We start from the raw sequence: 17,138 nt of genomic DNA on the forward strand, positions 1-17,138 counted from the left end.
ATGGGCGACTGCACGAGGAACCGTTGGTTCCGATCCAAATTGATGGAGCTGACCATTCTTTGTGTGGTGAAATTTTCAAGCTTTTTCAAACCTTTATACCTGTTTAAATGAATAAATTTTGTTATTTGCATTCAAACAAAATATCACAAATGTTACAAACGTATTCAAGAGTAAAAACGGATGCATTTACAATTGTAAAGAAAACATTCACAAAAATGCCATCAAAAATGCCGTTGCATTTGAAACATTTCAACTGACATCTGTCAAGCAACATATGACAACAATTCGTGCATTTGGTAAAAACACAACGGCGCAGTAAAAGCACAAATTAACGAAATTGTGGAGCATGGATCTATAAACTGGGCCCCCAAATAGTGTTATATTCATAGGTACAGTGAAATTCCTACCCTGCCACTCTTTTGCAGTAATTCAGATGATCTCAATTTGCTTATTCCAACACAACTAGCATTCCAACAAGCATTGTCGCGGTCGCACCGAGAACATGGACCACTCGGCCATCTGGTCGGCTGTTAAAGCCGGCGACATCGACACGCTGCGCGGTCTCATTTTGCCCGGCGAACGAGTAGTAAGCATTAGAAAGCAGGTGGACGAAAATGGTTGGACCTTGCTGCACCACGCTGCCATGAGCCGGAATCTCGAGCTGGTCAAACTGGTGACGGAATTCTTCCATCCCGACCCGGACGTGGAAAACAATGACGGTATGACGCCGCTAGCGCTCGCCTGCCAAGAGCAATGTCCAGTCGGTATCATCATCTTTCTGATGGAAAGCATCAATGCGTTCGACGGACCATCGCCGCTCGAGTACGCCGTGCTGCAAAATCGTGTAGACCTTGCCAAGGCAGTAATTGCGTACGAGACAAAACGGAAGGCTTTTTCCTCCGCTTCACTGCTGTACACCGTCACCATCCGTACGGGTGATCTGGAAATGTTGCAATGTTTGCTGGATGCACCCGAAAGTGCGGGGAAGGCATTTGTCACGGAGAAAAACGACGACTTGACGGGGCTGGAAGATTTTGCACAAAATGCGTCGTACGAGGTGGGAAAGAAAGTTGCTTGCTTTAAAATGTTGTTCAATCTATTGCACCCTATTACGGACGAAGCTAGCAGACGCTACAATGTGAATGAAATCCTAACGATGGCTTTGCTTAGCTTTGTGCCGGTCTCGTTAATACCTCACTTTATTGAGACGGAGCAGAAATGGGAAGAGCGGGCACCGATCCGTTCTTTGTATGAGCGCCTTCCGCACGGGTTTGACCTGCTCGCACTCACGGTGCTGTGCGAATGTGGACCGGTAACAGTCGAACGAGAGCAGCTTGAACCAATCCTGGAAGAAATGTGCCCGAAGCAATTTCAACGATTTTGGTACGTCCAGCTGGAGGAAATGTTCCTAAACGCCATCAAACCGGAGCTGAATGAAGCCGGTCCATCCCAGCCAGAAGCGCTGCAATTGCTGGAAGATTATGCACAATTCACCAGAACGATAACGTTCGGGTTCTTCCGGACCGTTCTACGAGACAGCGTGCAGGGCGCTTTATGTGAACCACGGTCTATGCCGATGTATCAATGGAGGCCAGATCAGCGATCGGTGCTGGATATGGAGCTGTACTCATCATCGTACCTCCGTGCCATCGAATGCATGATGACCATGTACAACCAGCCGGCCGATAGCATCGTCGAGGCGGTAATAGCTCGCGATGATCGGCACATGCGGGCGATCCTGATATTTCCACTGCTTCGGTACTGTACCACCCTGCTGATGCGACCGGACGAGGTTATTTTGGTTCATCTTAGAGGCAATCGGCTACTGAACTGGGTTGTGCATCTGTTCGGCCCATGGAAAGCGATCCTGCGGCACGTCGGTAAACCGGTGCTGGAAGTTTTCTCCCTCAAACGCTTCGCCCGGGACGTTGTTCGAGAAGCCGTATGGCAGGGGGTGAAAGGAGTGCGGGCAGCAAAATCTTCCTTCCTCGATCGGCTCAAGTCGCTGGACGTTCCGAGGGAATTGAACGACTACCTTAGGTATTGTGATTACAGCTCCACCAAATACTTCCTGGAGCATATGGACGCTGCCACACGTTGGTTGCAGGCGTTCGAGCATGGAACATTGCCCTATCCAGTTCGACGCTAATTACGATTAAATTGCGCTCCAACCCTATCTGATCATAAAGTACAGAGTAGCTTTATGTTTCATGCAGGCGTAGTTGTACGTTACTTGAAGAAATATATGAAATTCTCATACATTGTATCGTGTTTATTGTTCACATTTTACAGACAAAATACAAAACGACACGGAACAATTGGAAGGGTTGTTTTTAACCTCAGACCGCGGCGCACTAGGAGTAACGTGCAAGCGTTGTAAGGAGTGATGTTCTAAGTCCTGGAATTGTTATCACACCCCATCCTGGCTTAGGAACTAATGTCAAATTTAACGTATAACAAATCTCGAAATTTCCGTACATATCTCTGTTCCGCATCAGAACTGATTTGCTATCATCGCCGCAAGCAGCAAAGGATCTTGACATTCAAATGTTCATAGTAAATAGACTGCATTAGTGTGGTTCAAAACTGCAAATATTTCTCCAGAAAGCACACTTTTGCGCTTAGTTCAACATAAATAATACCAGAGACAGTTTTGCCAGCAATCAAAAGTGGGATTTCATAAGCCCATTCTATAAAACCACTGGATAAGGCAATGTTTTATTTGCGTCCACCTTCATGAACTTTTCGACCGCATCGAAATGCTCTAGAAAGTACCGGATGGAACTGTAGTCGCAGTATCGAAGGTAGTCGCTCAACTCCTTCGGCACATCTAACGAGCTCAACCGGTCGAGGAAGCTGCACTGTGATGGTTCATTTTTTTCCACCCCACGCCATACAGCATCCCGAACCACGTCCCGGGCGAAGCGTTTGAGCGTGAACACTTCCAGCACCGGCTTGCCGACGTACTGGCGGATCGCTTTCCATGGACCGAACAGATGCACAAACCATTTCATCAGCCGGTTGTTTTCTTCCACATCGACCCAGTCCGGTCGCATCAGCACAAAGTTACAGTACTTAAGAAACGGAAAGGCCTGCAACGCTCGATCGTACCAGCTATCTATGCACAGAATAAGCCCGACGAGATCGTCCGCACTGCAGCCTTCCATGATCATAATGCACTCGATGGCACGGTGGAACGACGCTTGGTACAGCTGGTGTCTATTAATTGATATTTCCTGAAACACTCCCGACACGGCCTCGTGTAACCGGTACGAGGAGAACTTGAGCGTGATCGTTTCGGTGAATGCCGCAAAGTCTTGCAACAGCTGCATCGCTTCCAATGGAGATGGCGCATCATCTGCTTCGCTCGGTTCGAAAGCGTTGGCGAACATCTGCCTCAGTGGTGCAACCCATGATTCCCATTGAAACCGATGCAATTTTTCGAGCATTGCGTCTAGCTGCTCTCGTTCGATCGTAACCGGTCCATGTTCGCACAGCACGGCAAATGCGAGTATATCGTAGCCAACGGCGAGCAGGCGTTCGTACAGCGAAATAATCGACGGGCGTGTTTCCCATTTCTTTTCCATTTCAATGAAATACGGTATCAGCGAGGTCGCCTGAGTGCTAAGTATGGCCACGTTTACAATATCGTTCACATTGTAGCGCACCGGATCCGCCGTGTGCGTGGCCGGGTGCAATACATTGAAAAACATTTTAAAGCACTCCACCTTCGTTTCCAACGCGTACGCAGCGTTTTGAGCAAACAGCTCCATTCCCGTCAGGCCTTGGAATTGTTCCGTCACAAACGAGTGGCCAGCATTGTGGAGAGCTTCTAGCATGTGCTGCAACAGCTCTAGATTGCCCGTTTTTACGGCCACAATGTATAGGGCTGGCGTAAAATGTTTCGCCGGTTGCTCTGGGCGGGTTGCTTCGTACGCAATCAAAGACTTTGCTAGCTCGACACGATTTTGAAATAGAACGTACTCCAACGGCGAAAGACTATCGTCCTTGGTGCTATGCTCCATCAGATAAATGATTATCTCTGCTGGACATTCCACTTGGCAGGCGTAAAGTAACGGTGTACCGCCGTCCTCGTTAGCAGCATTCGGATCCGGTTCGAAGTATTCCATCACCAGTTTCACCACCTCCAAGTTCCGGCTCGAGATCGCCAGAAGCAGCAAGCACCTTGGATGTGTTATATCGCCCTTTCGCAGAATCCCGGCGTTGATTAGCTCGTGCAGCCTAGCGATGTCTCCCGCTTCAACCGCACAACAGATGTCCGAGTGTTGTTTAACGCGCTCCAGTTCGTCCATGTTGAATGTGGAAGTGGATGATGAGTCAGCTGCGTTTGGTGCGACTGAAACCACGACATTATTGAACTTACTCGGAAAGGTAAGCGGTCAATGAACAATAGAGCTACATACTTACAAATTAGAATTGTATCGACATTAGCTGAAGCGTATATCTAATGCAGATCCGTCTCGTTTTTGCTATCGCCGGTTTGTTTCTTTGAAATGCATGAATTGTTGTGACAATTTGCTTTGACAGTTGTCGCTTTAGAAACATATCCACTTAGGCTATGGTCTGAGCTCTGGTGCACTCCATATACAGGCGGTACCCGAGATACACGATTAACCTTCGTTTCTTTGCCCAAAAATACACCCTCATATTTATGACCACCTAATCGGGTAGGTCATACATTTTGTATGGGAGTTTGCATTTCTGGATGGTAAACTGATCATATCTTCTGTTTTAGTTTGTGAAATAACTTCAAATTTTCAGGAAAGTTGTTCTTTAGTATAAAAAAATGGGAATTTTCAAAATTATTTTTCTAACATATATTTTTTTATTTTAACTGTTTTTACCCCTTAGGGCGTTGGCAACGCTTTTTCGCATGCGATTTTATCGGACGGCCTGTCAAATTTTTATATGGGATTTGACAGATTATATTAGCAAGAACGAAGTTTTATGCAGCTACCCTGAAAATTTGAAGTCATTTTAATAACTAAAACAGAAGTTATGATCAGTTTACCACGTAAAAGTGCAATTTCTCATACAAAATGTATGACCTACACGGGTAGGTGGTCATAGAAGTAAGGGGTAAAAAAAGGTAAAATAAAAAAAAATATGAAAAATAATTTTGAAAATTCCCATTTTATATACATGCAAGAACAAAGTTTTGAGTAGCTTTCCTGAAAATTTGAAGTAATAATAATAAGTAAAACAGAAGTTATGCACAATTTACCACGATTGAGTGCAATTTCTCATACAAAATGTATGACCTACCTGGTCATAGAAGTAAGGGATAGAAATTAAAAAAAAATGTTAAAAAAATATTATTTATTGTTTTTTTATTTCTAATTTTTTTTTACTGGAAGGAAACATATTTTTCTAGGCATTCCTAAAATTAAATATATGAATTCTATCAAAAGATATTAATAATTTAAAACGCAAAAAATAGCCGGGTAGGTGGTTATAGAAATGAAGGTTAATGGGGACGTGAAAACGGTCGCAAAATACCGCAAAATATCTCGAATTTCCGCGTAAGTCGAATCACGTAATTTTCAGCCGAAATAGGGTAATTTGCCAATTGTTGCACATTCAAGGGAACAGCCAATGTATTTCATATGGATAAACCATGGAGATGGATAAAACCAAAATATTTTTGTTTTTTTTTGCGTCTAGCATACATCCTTACTCTTTCAAGGATGTATATTTTATTATAAGGATACAAATGATAATAATAATAATGGCAAGAAATACTGATTTAAAACCTATTCAAAAATCCATTCCAAATCCAATTTTTGCACAATAAAAAAAAAAACTCCAAATTCTATTACAGTCCGAACTCACTGGTTGAACATCGATTCCCTGCCAACTATTGAATATCCCAAGCATCAAATATTAAGCTTAACCCTATTCCAGGCAACCGGCTACCCGGGTAGCCAAATCGATTTTGATTGCTCATTTCTCTGATTCCCCAAATAACCAAGATGCCGAAAAAGCCACCAATTTCCTGTACTAAAAATCCAGTTGCATCGAACAAAGCCAAAAAACTGTTTGTTTGGTGGGTTAAACCACACGGCCTCAGAAGCGGCAACTTCAATGTTGTTAAAGTAAGTTTTTATACACGGGTAATTCATTTGTTAAACATGTATCACCTCAAAATTTGTTTAATTGTGCAAAGGAAGCTATACAACTTGTGTGTTTAAGTTCATTTATTGTGAAACATATTTGTGTAAGATGTGGATGCGTGTGTTTGTTTACTTGCAAATGGACTCTTTCATTTCGCTGGTCATTGCACAGTTTATTTATTAATCATATTGCCGAAGTTATGCTGTGATGTAAGTGAATGAGTTAATGTTACACACGCGATTGTAAATTTCTTTTTTTTACCAATCTAATCCTAGTAACCATCTATCCTTCCAAGTTAAAATAAGATGTTTCTAGAAACACGAATTATCCCGTCCGAACGGATATTCGGGTAAACTTGTGAGGATAAATTTAGTATAAAAGTAGGCCATATTTTAAATAAGGACGGATTCAAACGCAGAAGCTTTTGGAGTTAAGGGGTTTAATTCTTATATCCGAAATAGGACAGAGCCCCTGGATTTCCGAGCAAAACACCCCCTTCCGTCTGCATAGGCTTCCCAACCTTTGGATCAGAAGCAACTAGCGGGAAAGACTGGTCAGTAGGCGAAGTATCTGTCCACTCTGTTGCTGTTTGTTTCTCCTCCGCTACAACCCTGCAACTCTTGCTGAGGGCCAAACCTTCGCGTGGCCTGCCGGAGAAGCTCGGTTCGTAACATTTGGTGGCTCCAGAGAGGAAGAAGATTTCGCGGAAAATTACAATTCCGAAACTATCGGTTCTTGAAAGACGGAAGAAGATTTAACAGAAAATTTCTTATTCGAAGCTATCGGTTCCTGTGAGAATTTTTTCTACGAAGCATTCGATCTAGAAGTCTGTTGTGTCGGAGACATAATTTTTCTGCTTGTCGAAAGGGATCTGTGTATTTTTTGCTGCACAGATATACTAACATTCAACAATGGCGAGCAGAAGATCATATTTTGTTGAAAATGAGCAAGGTGCTTGTCGCTTGTGCACCGAGCCAGATGACATTGACGATATGGTACGCTGCGATGAATGCGGCCGTTGGTTTCATGCTTCTTGCGTAAAGGTGATACGATTGCCCCATGAAGATGAAGAATTTGTTTGTGTGAATTGCAAAAACGATAGGGCGGAGTATATGGGAATTTCGCAATCAACAAATCAGGATAAAACCCTAAAGGCACTGATTGAAGCGTTGAAAATTAGTGGTTTGACCTCAACTCATATCAAGCGCATGACCCTCAATAGTTTTAATTTTAATGGTACTTCAAAAGATTGGCCAAAGTTCAAACGAGCCTTTGAAGAAACCACCGAGGAAGGAAGTTTCAGCAATGTAGAAAACTTAAATCGTTTATAACATGCTTTGAAAGGAGAAGCAGAAAGATGTGTTCGTCGATTGTTTCTCGAACCAGACAACGTTCCAATCATTATGAAGAAATTTGAAGAACAGTTTGGGAGACCAGAACAAGTGTATCAAGATTTACTAGGAGAAGTATTGAAGGTTAGAGTCAAGAACCAGATGAAGATACCGGATCTGTCTGATGCTTTGGAAGACATGATCATCAATCTGAAAGCCATTAAAAAAGAGGGATACCTTCAATACCATCGTTTAGTGGATGAATTAATTTTTAAATTGTCGACCGATAAACAATTGAAATGGATCGAATTTAAATCTAGCCTTGAGAAAGAGAACAAAATACCAACTCTGGAACATTTTAGTGAATAGCTTTAGCCAATAGCAGAAAATATCAAGAAATTGCCGTAAAGGAATGAAAGATTTCGACAACCTTTGAATTTTCATCGTCCTCAATTTTCGCCAAATCAACAACGTCTAGCGGAAATATTCAACAATCGTCCGATAAATCGTCCACCACAACCTCATAATTCTCACCCGATGAACACACAAACCAGACCATTCAATACACGTGTGCGGAACGTTCAACGATTTTTCCAGCCATGTCCATGTTGTCAGGTTTCTCACGCACTATATCGATGTGAACGGTTTAAGAATATTCCGGTACATGAAAGGCTAGAAATAGTGTTAACCAGCCAGCAGTGTCAAGCATCTTTGACATCGAATAATCATAGCCAGAACAATTGCAATGCGGCTAGAGAATGCGGTATTCAAGGATGCAGAGAAACCCATCATCAGTTACTGCACACTGGAGACACAGTTCGGATGAATTACCATCAAACAATCCAAAATGTCTACTACCAGATTGTTCCAGTGGTGTTGCGAAACGATAATCACACGTTAGAAACGTACGCATTTCTAGATGCCGGGTCATCTTTAACACTCATCGAAGAGAATAGCAAATAAATTGCACTTAAACGGCGTAACTGATCCATTAACCCTAACATGGACACAAAACCTATCAGTGCAGGAAAACTGTAGCAGAAGAGTGAGCTGCATGACCAATGGAATTGACGAGAAAAAAGAACATTTACTTAATGGTATACGGACTGTGAAAAATCTACAACTGCCAAGTCAAACCTTATCTGGCAGCATATTAGCAGCGCGTTATCCGCATCTTAAAGGCATCAAACTATCCGACTACCAGAAAGCTCGTCCAACTGTGTTAATTGGATTAAACCACAGTCATCTTTTAATGCCGTTTGGTCGAAAGATAGGTCGACCGGAAGAACCAATGGCGATTAAAACCAAACTTGGATGGTTGATTTTTGGCATCGACAAAATATGTCTATCAGAAACAAATCACTTAATGATTCACAAGAGCGAGGATTTGATGACTGAAATGATACGACGATATTTTTCCACCGAAGAGTTTGGCTTAAACCGGTGAAAACGGTAAAATCTCAAACAAATCGAGTAAATCGAGAAAACACTGAAGAAAACGAAAGGTATATACGAAGTAGGCTTGCTATGGATGATGATGATGATGTCATATTGCCGAACAGCTATAGCAACGCGCTCCGTCGCCTAGCAACGCAAGAGAAACAGCTAGCAAAGGATTCTGATTTGAAAAATTGGCTGTGCAAAACATTTGAAGAGTACCAGCAGAAAGGATACATACGCAAGCTTACGAAAGAAGAACTTAAACGCCATTCACCAAAAATATTTTACATTCCTCACTTTGTGGTAGTGCACAAAAATAAGCCGATACCAAAGCCGAGGTTAGTATTTGACGCAGCAGCAAAAGTCAACGGCGCTTCACTAAATTCACTATTATTAACCGGTCCAGACGAGATGACATCTTTATTTGGAGTGCTCCTTCGATTCCGTGAAGGACCCATCTGTGTGTGTGGTGACATCAAGGAGATGTTTCACCAAGTGAAAATTCGGAAGGAATTCGGAATTTTATGGCGTGACGACGATAGTACCTGAACACCAGATACTTACGTCATGCAGGTTATGACGTTCGGAGCAACTTGCTCACCGGCATGTGCGCAGGTAGTGAAAAATCGCAATGCGGAAGCCAATAGTGAAATGTACCCGTTAGCACTTGAACCAATTCGCAACCAACATTACGTGGATGATTACTTCGATAGTTTCTTTTCCATGGAAAAGGCGATCAAAACGGTGACTGAGGTGATTCAGGTTCACGAAAATGGTGGATTCCATATAAGAAATTTCATCTCGAATAAGCGAGAGCTAATGGACGCTATTCGTCAAGAACGACATTAGGTGAAAGCTGTCGTCGATATAAAGGAAAAAGACTCGTGTGTCGAGAAGATCCTGGGAGTCCAGTGGAACACACAGTTGGATTGCTACGGGTGCAAGGTAGATCTTGGACGGATAAATCTGGAAAAGAAGCCAACCAAAAGAGAAGCTTTGAGCCTCGTAATGAGGGCATATGATCCACTTGGCCTCATTAGTCACATAACCATCCAGGGACGTATTCTAATGCAATCTATCAACGCCGCAACAAATGATTGGGATACGCAGATTCCTGATAGTTTGCATGGAAAATGGATCGAATGACTCAAAATGATCACCAGCGCTAAGGGCAGTGGCAACGCTTTTTCGCATGCGATTTTATCAGACGGCCTGTCAAATTTTTATATAGGATTTGACAGATAACGTCGGACGACGAAATCGCACGTCCGACGTTATCTGTCAAATCCCATATAAATCTCGTCCGATAAAATCGCATCCGATCAGCGTTGCCACCGCCCTAAAGAATTAGCCATCCCAAGACCAATAGTTGTTTCAATCATGAACCCAGTTGAAATCCACACATTTGTAGACGCTTCACATGAAGCATTTGCTGCAGCCGTATATGCAAGAAGTAATTTCAATGGGTGCTTTGTCGTACGACTAGTTGCAGCAATGTCTAGAGTGGCTCCAACGAAGGCTTTGTCAATACCAAAACTCGAGCTACAAGCAGCAGTTTTAGGAGCCAGATTGACTGCTAGTGTAATTAAAGAGCTTCGATTAAAGATTAGTCGTACAATATTCTGGAGTGATTCGAAAACTGTTCCTGCATGGATTAACAGCGAACACCGAAAGTATGACGTTTTCGTATCGCATCGTATTAGCGAAATATTGGACACAACCAGTGCCAACCAATGGAGATGGGTATCCACAAAGGATAATCCAGCCGATATTGCCACGAAAATTACCAGCAATTCGTGAACATGGTACAATGGCCCGCAGTTTTTACAAGAGCATGAACACGACTGGCCTGGAATACATGAAATAGCTGAGGAACAGAACATCGTTACCGTGCACAAAGAAACAATTACTCCAGAATATTATTTTTCATCGTGGGACAAATTGCTGAAGCACCAAACAGTTATCAATACGTCGATTTCTTGAAGAACCGGAGCAATTTTTCTCGAACCATATCGTACAAGGACATGAAAACGGGTAAACTCTCATTACTGCAAAAAGCTCAGTGGGAAAGATTTCCTGAAGAGATGGAAGCTCTCGCAAAAAGAAAGGAGATTTCGAACAAGAGCAGCATTCGAACACTAGTACCATTCCTAGACGAAAAAGGAATATTAAGATCAAGAGGCCGTCTAGAAAATGCATCATGCTTGCCATACAGCGCGCGTTTGCCAATTATTTTACCCCAAAAGTCACGTGTTGTGAAACTTCTCGTTCGAGACTACCACGAGAAGTATATGCACCAGCCGGATAATGTGGTAATCGGAGTTTTACGACAAAACTGTTGGATTATCAATCTACGAACAGTTTTAAAAAATGTGAAAAGTTGCTGCCAAAGATGCATATTGAACACCGCTGCTCCTAAAGCACCTCTCATGGCACCGCTACCAACATTTAGAACGCATCCATACAATCCTCCATTTCTACATACAGGAGTAGATTACTTTGGCCCTCTAGATGTGACCGTTAAGCGCTCTACTGAAAAACGGTGGGAAGCGATATTTAGCTGTATGAGCACAAGAGCTGTACACCTTGAATTAGCAGAGAAACTGGAAACCGATAGTTTCATGGTGTGTTTAAATACTTCCCTTCATCGCCGCGGAAAGATAACACATCTGTACAGTGACAACGGTACAAATTTTGTTGGTGAAGAAAAGGAATTAAAGAGAATTGTCCAAGACATCGATCAAAGAATGGGACGTGAGGCTGCACTAAAATATAAAATAGAATGGAAGTTCAACCCGCCTGCAGCACCGCACTTCGGAGGTTCCTGAGAACGGCTGATTAAGAACGTAAAGAAAGCATTGTGACATATGGTTACTGAATGGAAGACGCGGCACCCAACACCAGAAACATTAAGAGCGACTTTAATTCAGATCGAAACCATTTTAAATTCGCGACCTTTAACACATTTGCCGCTAACATCAGAAGAAGAAGAGGTTCTTACACCATTCCATTTCTTAATTGGTAGAGGTGTAGATTCCTTACCAGCACCTACTGAAACATCGCAAGTGGATCGGCAACAATTTAGATTGACACAGCACAATGCCAAAATATTCTGGGATCGATGGAAAAAGGAATACCTGCCCACTTTGATCAAACGGAATAAGTGGACGTGCAAAGTAGAACCCATCAAGATTAATGATATAGTGATCATCACGAATGATAACGCTCCACCTGGACAATGGCTTAAAGGGAGAGTAGTGGAGACTGCAACAGCACCAGATGGACAAGTTAGATCAGTGTCAGTCAAAACAGTCCAAGGTGTAATAAAACGACCAGCAGTGAAGGTTGCAGTCATAGACGTGTAGCAGATGGAACATTTGCTGGTTGTGAAGAAGCCTCCGTCATCACCAACAAAAAAAAAGTGCTATCTGAAGAAAATTTGCAGAAAGTCCCGCCAAAGAAACGAATGATAGCTCCATGCAATTGGGCTCCTGTTGTTTCAGTTTAAAGTTAAAAAAAATACCCGGGTACCCGGGTAATATCTTTAAACAGTTCTGGAACGCCTGAATAGAACGGAGGGCCAACAGCACAAGCACTAAATCCGGTAATATAGTCGAGTATCCGGTATATGGAGTATGGGTCTCGTAGTACAGTCGTCAAATCGTACGACTTAACAACATGCCCGTCATGGGTTGAATCCTCAAACAGACCGCGCCGCCATACGTAGGACTGACTATCCCGCTATGGGGGGGAATCAATTAGTCACTGAAAGCCAAGCCCACAAGTGTGTACAGGCAGGCCTTGACCGGCATCGGTTGTTTAGTCAAAGAAGAAGAAGAAGAATCCGGTATATACTGTTTGTCACTAGCGCCGAAAGACAAGTCCAGATCTAGATAAGAAGGGAGCACGGTATCATCTGCTTCTGCTGCTTCTTCATCATCACTACACGGTTGGACACCATCGCAGTCAAGTGATTCAGTAGAAGAGTTCTCCCCATATTGTTCGTCAAGATCTCTCGGCGATTACTTCATCTTCGATTACTTCTTCCCCCTCTTGCTCGTAGGTTAGTGGTACCATTAATTTTCCATTATTTTGTGTATCATTCGTCCATGGAAAATATTTTTCGTTAAACTTCACATCACGAGCAACAACGATTTGTTTGGAATCCTTGTCCCACAGCCGATAGCCGTTTGGTGCATATCCGACCATAAATAACTGTCGACTTTTTGTATCAAGCTTCTTTCTTTGTTGATTGGGCACACATGCAGATGCTTGACATCCAGACACGAGCCTTTTCCAGACTTGGCTTTCTTCCATACCACAGTTCAGCAGGCGTTACGTTCTTTGATATCGCAGACGTTGAACTTCGATTTAAGATGAACACAGCTGCTAGCACAGCTTCACTCCACAATGACTTGGATTCGATTCGTTGCAATCAACATTGTTGTAAATTACTATGGTTATGTTCGGAGCTGAGAGAAAACACACGTCTTGTTCGCTTGGATGCAGTAACGGAAGAAAGTTTTCTTTATTCATAATTTTGACAACATAATTCTATTTCTATTTGCCATAAAATTCGTTCTGCGTTTTCATCATTAAATCTAGTTCTCATGTGAACCATCTTGCGTTGGTTCATAACAACAAACATAGTACGTACCTTTTCCATAAGAGTTCGGTTGAACCGTTTCGCTACCCCGTTCTGTTGCGGTAAGTAGGGTACTGTTGGCTCCACCTGAATTCTCGTCGTATTGTAGTACTTCAGTTAATTATTGGAAAAATACTCACGTTCCTGGTCTACAGTGAGTTTTAAAATTTTCGTACCAAACATCGCAGTCGCCATTGCTGAAAACTTTTGAATTTTTCAATGACCTCCGATTTCTTTCGAAGCAAATACGCCACAGCAAAATGGGACTAATCGTCTACGAACGAGACGAAGTAGCGATGACTACGATGGCGTTTCAATCGGTTCACATACGTCAGAATGGATACGCTCCAACGATCGGGTTGATCTGTCTCTGGCACCATTGAACGGCTCCCGACAGTATCTACCCAAGACACACACGTCACAGAACTTGAGCTTTTCCGGTTTGAAGCGCACGCCGAGGGCAAGGTTCTCACTTATTATAGTAGACATGGCTCCTTCACTGATGTGACCGAGACGACGGTGCCAAAGGTCAGCGTACTCAACTTCAGCTAAACTTGTATTAGCCCGTTCAAAATTCAATTCAATAGCATACAGATTTCCTCGCTGTTTACCAGTGGCAATTATTTCGCCATTGATTTTTATTATCACTTGCGTTTCTTGAAATACTACCACCACACCAGCCTTCGTTAGCTTCTTCACAGACATGAGGTTTTCTCTTAAAGTCGGCACATACAGAACGTTTTCAGCGCTCATCAGAAAGCCATGGTTGCTCATTCCGTTTATAACGCCGCTTTCTTTGGCCACGAGATATTCCCCATTCTTCATTCCACGGTTGTAAAAAACTTTTTCGAATTTACCATGTGGTCACTGGCTTCTGAATCCAGCAGGATTTCAAGCTGATCACCGGTTTGTACCTTACGTTCATCCGCGATTCCATCCGTCATGAACACAACTTGTCTGATTCACTGGCAACGTTGGCTTTCGTTTTAATTCGGCAGTCCTTTCTCATATGCCCTTTCTTTCCACCGTTCCTATTTCGATTTTCTCAAGCGAATGCAGTAGGCTTATCCTCAGAATTTTCGATTCTATCCAAGCGCTTGCATTCGTCGCCTAGCAACCGGGTCTTTATTAAATCATAGGTTAATTGTGTTTTAGGAAGGTTTTCTAATGCCGTCATCAGTGTTGCGAACGGTGATAGTCATCGACATAAAATTTTACAAAATGATACTTTTTGAAGCATCGCATTCTAGATCCACGCATTCATTCGACAATCACGGAAAAAAATATCATTTGACACGATGATATTTTTTCTGCTACAATCATTTGACTTTTTGATTTTGCCGTACAACAAGTGAACTAGATCTTCATCGAAAATGGGTCCTTTTTTCATGTTTTCGCGTGAATTTCTATACTCCTGTAAGAGAATACCATTTTCCTGGTTCACTGAGTGAAAATATCAAGTGGTCTGGAAGCTTAGTATCGGTAAACGCACGATTAAGCAGTTCTGGATTTTCACTGAAAAATGTCAAATGACATTCATTCTACATTTTTTGCAATCATGTCATCGCAAAAGCATTGATTGTTAATGCACAAATGATTGTCGCTTTTGGAAAGTCGTGTCATGGTAACCATGAATATCATGATAAAAAATGATTTTGACACCCGCTTACTGCGAATAGCATAAAAAAATGTCGACAATTAACAACACTGGCCGTCATTAGGGGATCGTAGGACTCCGGAAGCGTTAAACTCAAAGCAGAACAGTCGTCATTTTCTTCAAGTTTTGATCAGGCCATTCGAAGCTGTCGAACCAGATCCTCAAATTGTTGAAGGTGGGCGCGCAACGATGTCCTTCAACTTCAGACAAGCGATCTGGTTCCTTACTTACTTATCCGGCGCTACAACCGCTTTGCGGTCTTGGCCTGCCTCAGGAGTGTCTGAAACCGCTCACGGTATCGCGCCTTCGTCTTCGGGATTTTTCTCGAATACATCCAAAGTATTCGTCAGAACACCAGTAGAAACATTGCCTTGGCGTCCATTTCCTCGAACTTGACCACTTCACTAACCACTAATGGAACGTGCTTTATTACTGCGTCCCACACCTTCGAGGCTTTCAAAAACACTTCGACCCGAAACTTCCCGGTGTCGTAGCCTGTTCTGGAAAAGTGCGATATTCTGTGAACCGCCACTTATTTGTGCTTGTCGCCCGTAACCTAAAGACGTTTGTTCTTACTGTAGGTTTTATTAAAACTAAATATTCCGTTATGCGGTCATAGACTACTATGATCTACATATACGTTTAACAATTACACGATTGCTAGATTATAACAAAAAAACAGATTTAATGTGTAGAATGAAGAGCACATGTTTAAACAACCTTTTAAAAACCCACTATAGTTATCAAGTACAGGTAGTCCTGGCGATACACGATACCTTTTATACGCCGATTCGGAGATTCGCGGTTTACTCAATTTGATACAGTCAGTCCAAAAAGTATTCGTCTAGCTGAATATTTTACAGAAAAAGGTGAATTATGGCCGCAATACGTATGGAGCGATAAAAGTAATGATGAGGTTTGATAAAGGGACCATCAATACATACGTTTTGCTAAAAAATAAGCATTTAAGTAGTGCAATAGCAACCAAAATCCTTTAAAAAAAAAACTAAAAAAAGTCGTTTGATGGGCGCGCAAAAAGTATTCGTCCATCTAGCTTTTTAATTATTTACGCTGGACAAACACTACGTAGACGTGAATTAAATTTATTATTATCAATCTGCCTAGTGCCTTCCTTCTAAATTAATGCATTTCTGTTGTTTCAATTGCACTTCAAGCGGTCAGAGAGGCACTAAAGGTGGGGAATTTAAATGATTGGAGCATGATGGCAAAATTCGTATCGTTAACTTATGCATAACCTATCCTACCCATTTTTGAAGGTTACAAAAGGTGTGGGAGACCTCGTTCCTTCATTTGATCAGAGTTTGGTCATTTTTCTGACACTAATTGTGTGACAAACTGCCATGTAAACAGCCATCCTTGACGGTTAATCTAACGAAAGAAGCGGTTTAATGTCCAAAAAAACAAATTTTACCAAGGAATCAATGCATTTTATGATGGCCAATAAGATCAGGAAAAGAGATGGGTCACATTTGGTTGATGGCTCATGCTGCATTTCATCGTAGCTGGTCATGTAATAGCTTGAATGAGTGAGTTATTACAAACATGTTTTGTTTGAATAATACCATACACAGAAAGTGGCCAAATCTGTTAAGGTGCATCAAATAATTCAGGAATTTGTTTCAAATTAGGCTCTACTAACATATTAAAACAAGTTTAAATCGTCAAGGTCATACGGGCGACGTCTACCATAGCGAAAACAGTCTACTTAGATGCAGCAGCCAAATCTCGTGTAACGGTAGCACCATGATGTCATGATACTTGGACTCAGTGAGGAAAGGTGAGCTAGAAAAATGGTTCAAAATTATAGGAGACGAGGTGGGGAAACATATTAATACAGTTTTTAAGTACTTTGAGTCCCAGTTCTGATAAATTTTACTTAAAATGTATCACATGTTTCAAGAACAGTCGA

At 42.1% G+C, this 17,138-nt stretch overlaps 2 protein-coding genes across 5 annotated transcripts; one reads left to right on the plus strand and one right to left on the minus strand.

Moving 5' to 3' along the window:
• The first annotated feature begins 274 nt into the window (after positions 1 to 274).
• Positions 275 to 2,259, plus strand: LOC120903070. 2 transcript variants are annotated; one of them, XM_040312281.1, is made up of 2 exons: positions 275 to 389; positions 467 to 2,259. In XM_040312281.1, the coding sequence occupies exon 2, from the start codon at positions 503 to 505 to the stop codon at positions 2,147 to 2,149; it is 1,647 nt and encodes a 548-aa protein (XP_040168215.1). In that variant the 5' UTR covers positions 275 to 389; positions 467 to 502; the 3' UTR covers positions 2,150 to 2,259. The 2 variants fall into 2 exon arrangements, with proteins under 2 accessions (XP_040168215.1, XP_040168216.1); XM_040312282.1 differs by having other exon boundaries at positions 285 to 389; positions 479 to 2,259.
• Positions 2,252 to 4,543, minus strand: LOC120903071. Of its 3 annotated transcripts, none has more exons than XM_040312283.1 (2): positions 4,429 to 4,543; positions 2,252 to 4,357 (listed from the first exon to the last, which is right to left on the minus strand). In XM_040312283.1, the coding sequence occupies exon 2, from the start codon at positions 4,311 to 4,313 to the stop codon at positions 2,691 to 2,693; it is 1,623 nt and encodes a 540-aa protein (XP_040168217.1). In that variant the 5' UTR covers positions 4,314 to 4,357; positions 4,429 to 4,543; the 3' UTR covers positions 2,252 to 2,690. The 3 variants fall into 3 exon arrangements, with proteins under 3 accessions (XP_040168217.1, XP_040168218.1, XP_040168219.1); XM_040312284.1 differs by having other exon boundaries at positions 4,425 to 4,543; XM_040312285.1 differs by having other exon boundaries at positions 2,252 to 4,379; positions 4,425 to 4,527.
• Between the last annotated feature and the right edge of the window lie 12,595 nt (positions 4,544 to 17,138).

Source organism: Anopheles arabiensis, chromosome 3 (assembly GCF_016920715.1).
Source record: "Anopheles arabiensis isolate DONGOLA chromosome 3, AaraD3, whole genome shotgun sequence".
NCBI classification, from domain to species: domain Eukaryota; kingdom Metazoa; phylum Arthropoda; class Insecta; order Diptera; family Culicidae; genus Anopheles; species Anopheles arabiensis.

What these genes read in the sequence shown, in the direction of transcription:
- LOC120903071 (XM_040312283.1), bottom strand. Translation starts at nt 4,313, where the DNA reads ATGGACGAACTGGAGCGCGTTAAACAACACTCGGACATCTGTTGTGCG.
- LOC120903070 (XM_040312281.1), top strand. Translation starts at nt 503, where the DNA reads ATGGACCACTCGGCCATCTGGTCGGCTGTTAAAGCCGGCGACATCGAC.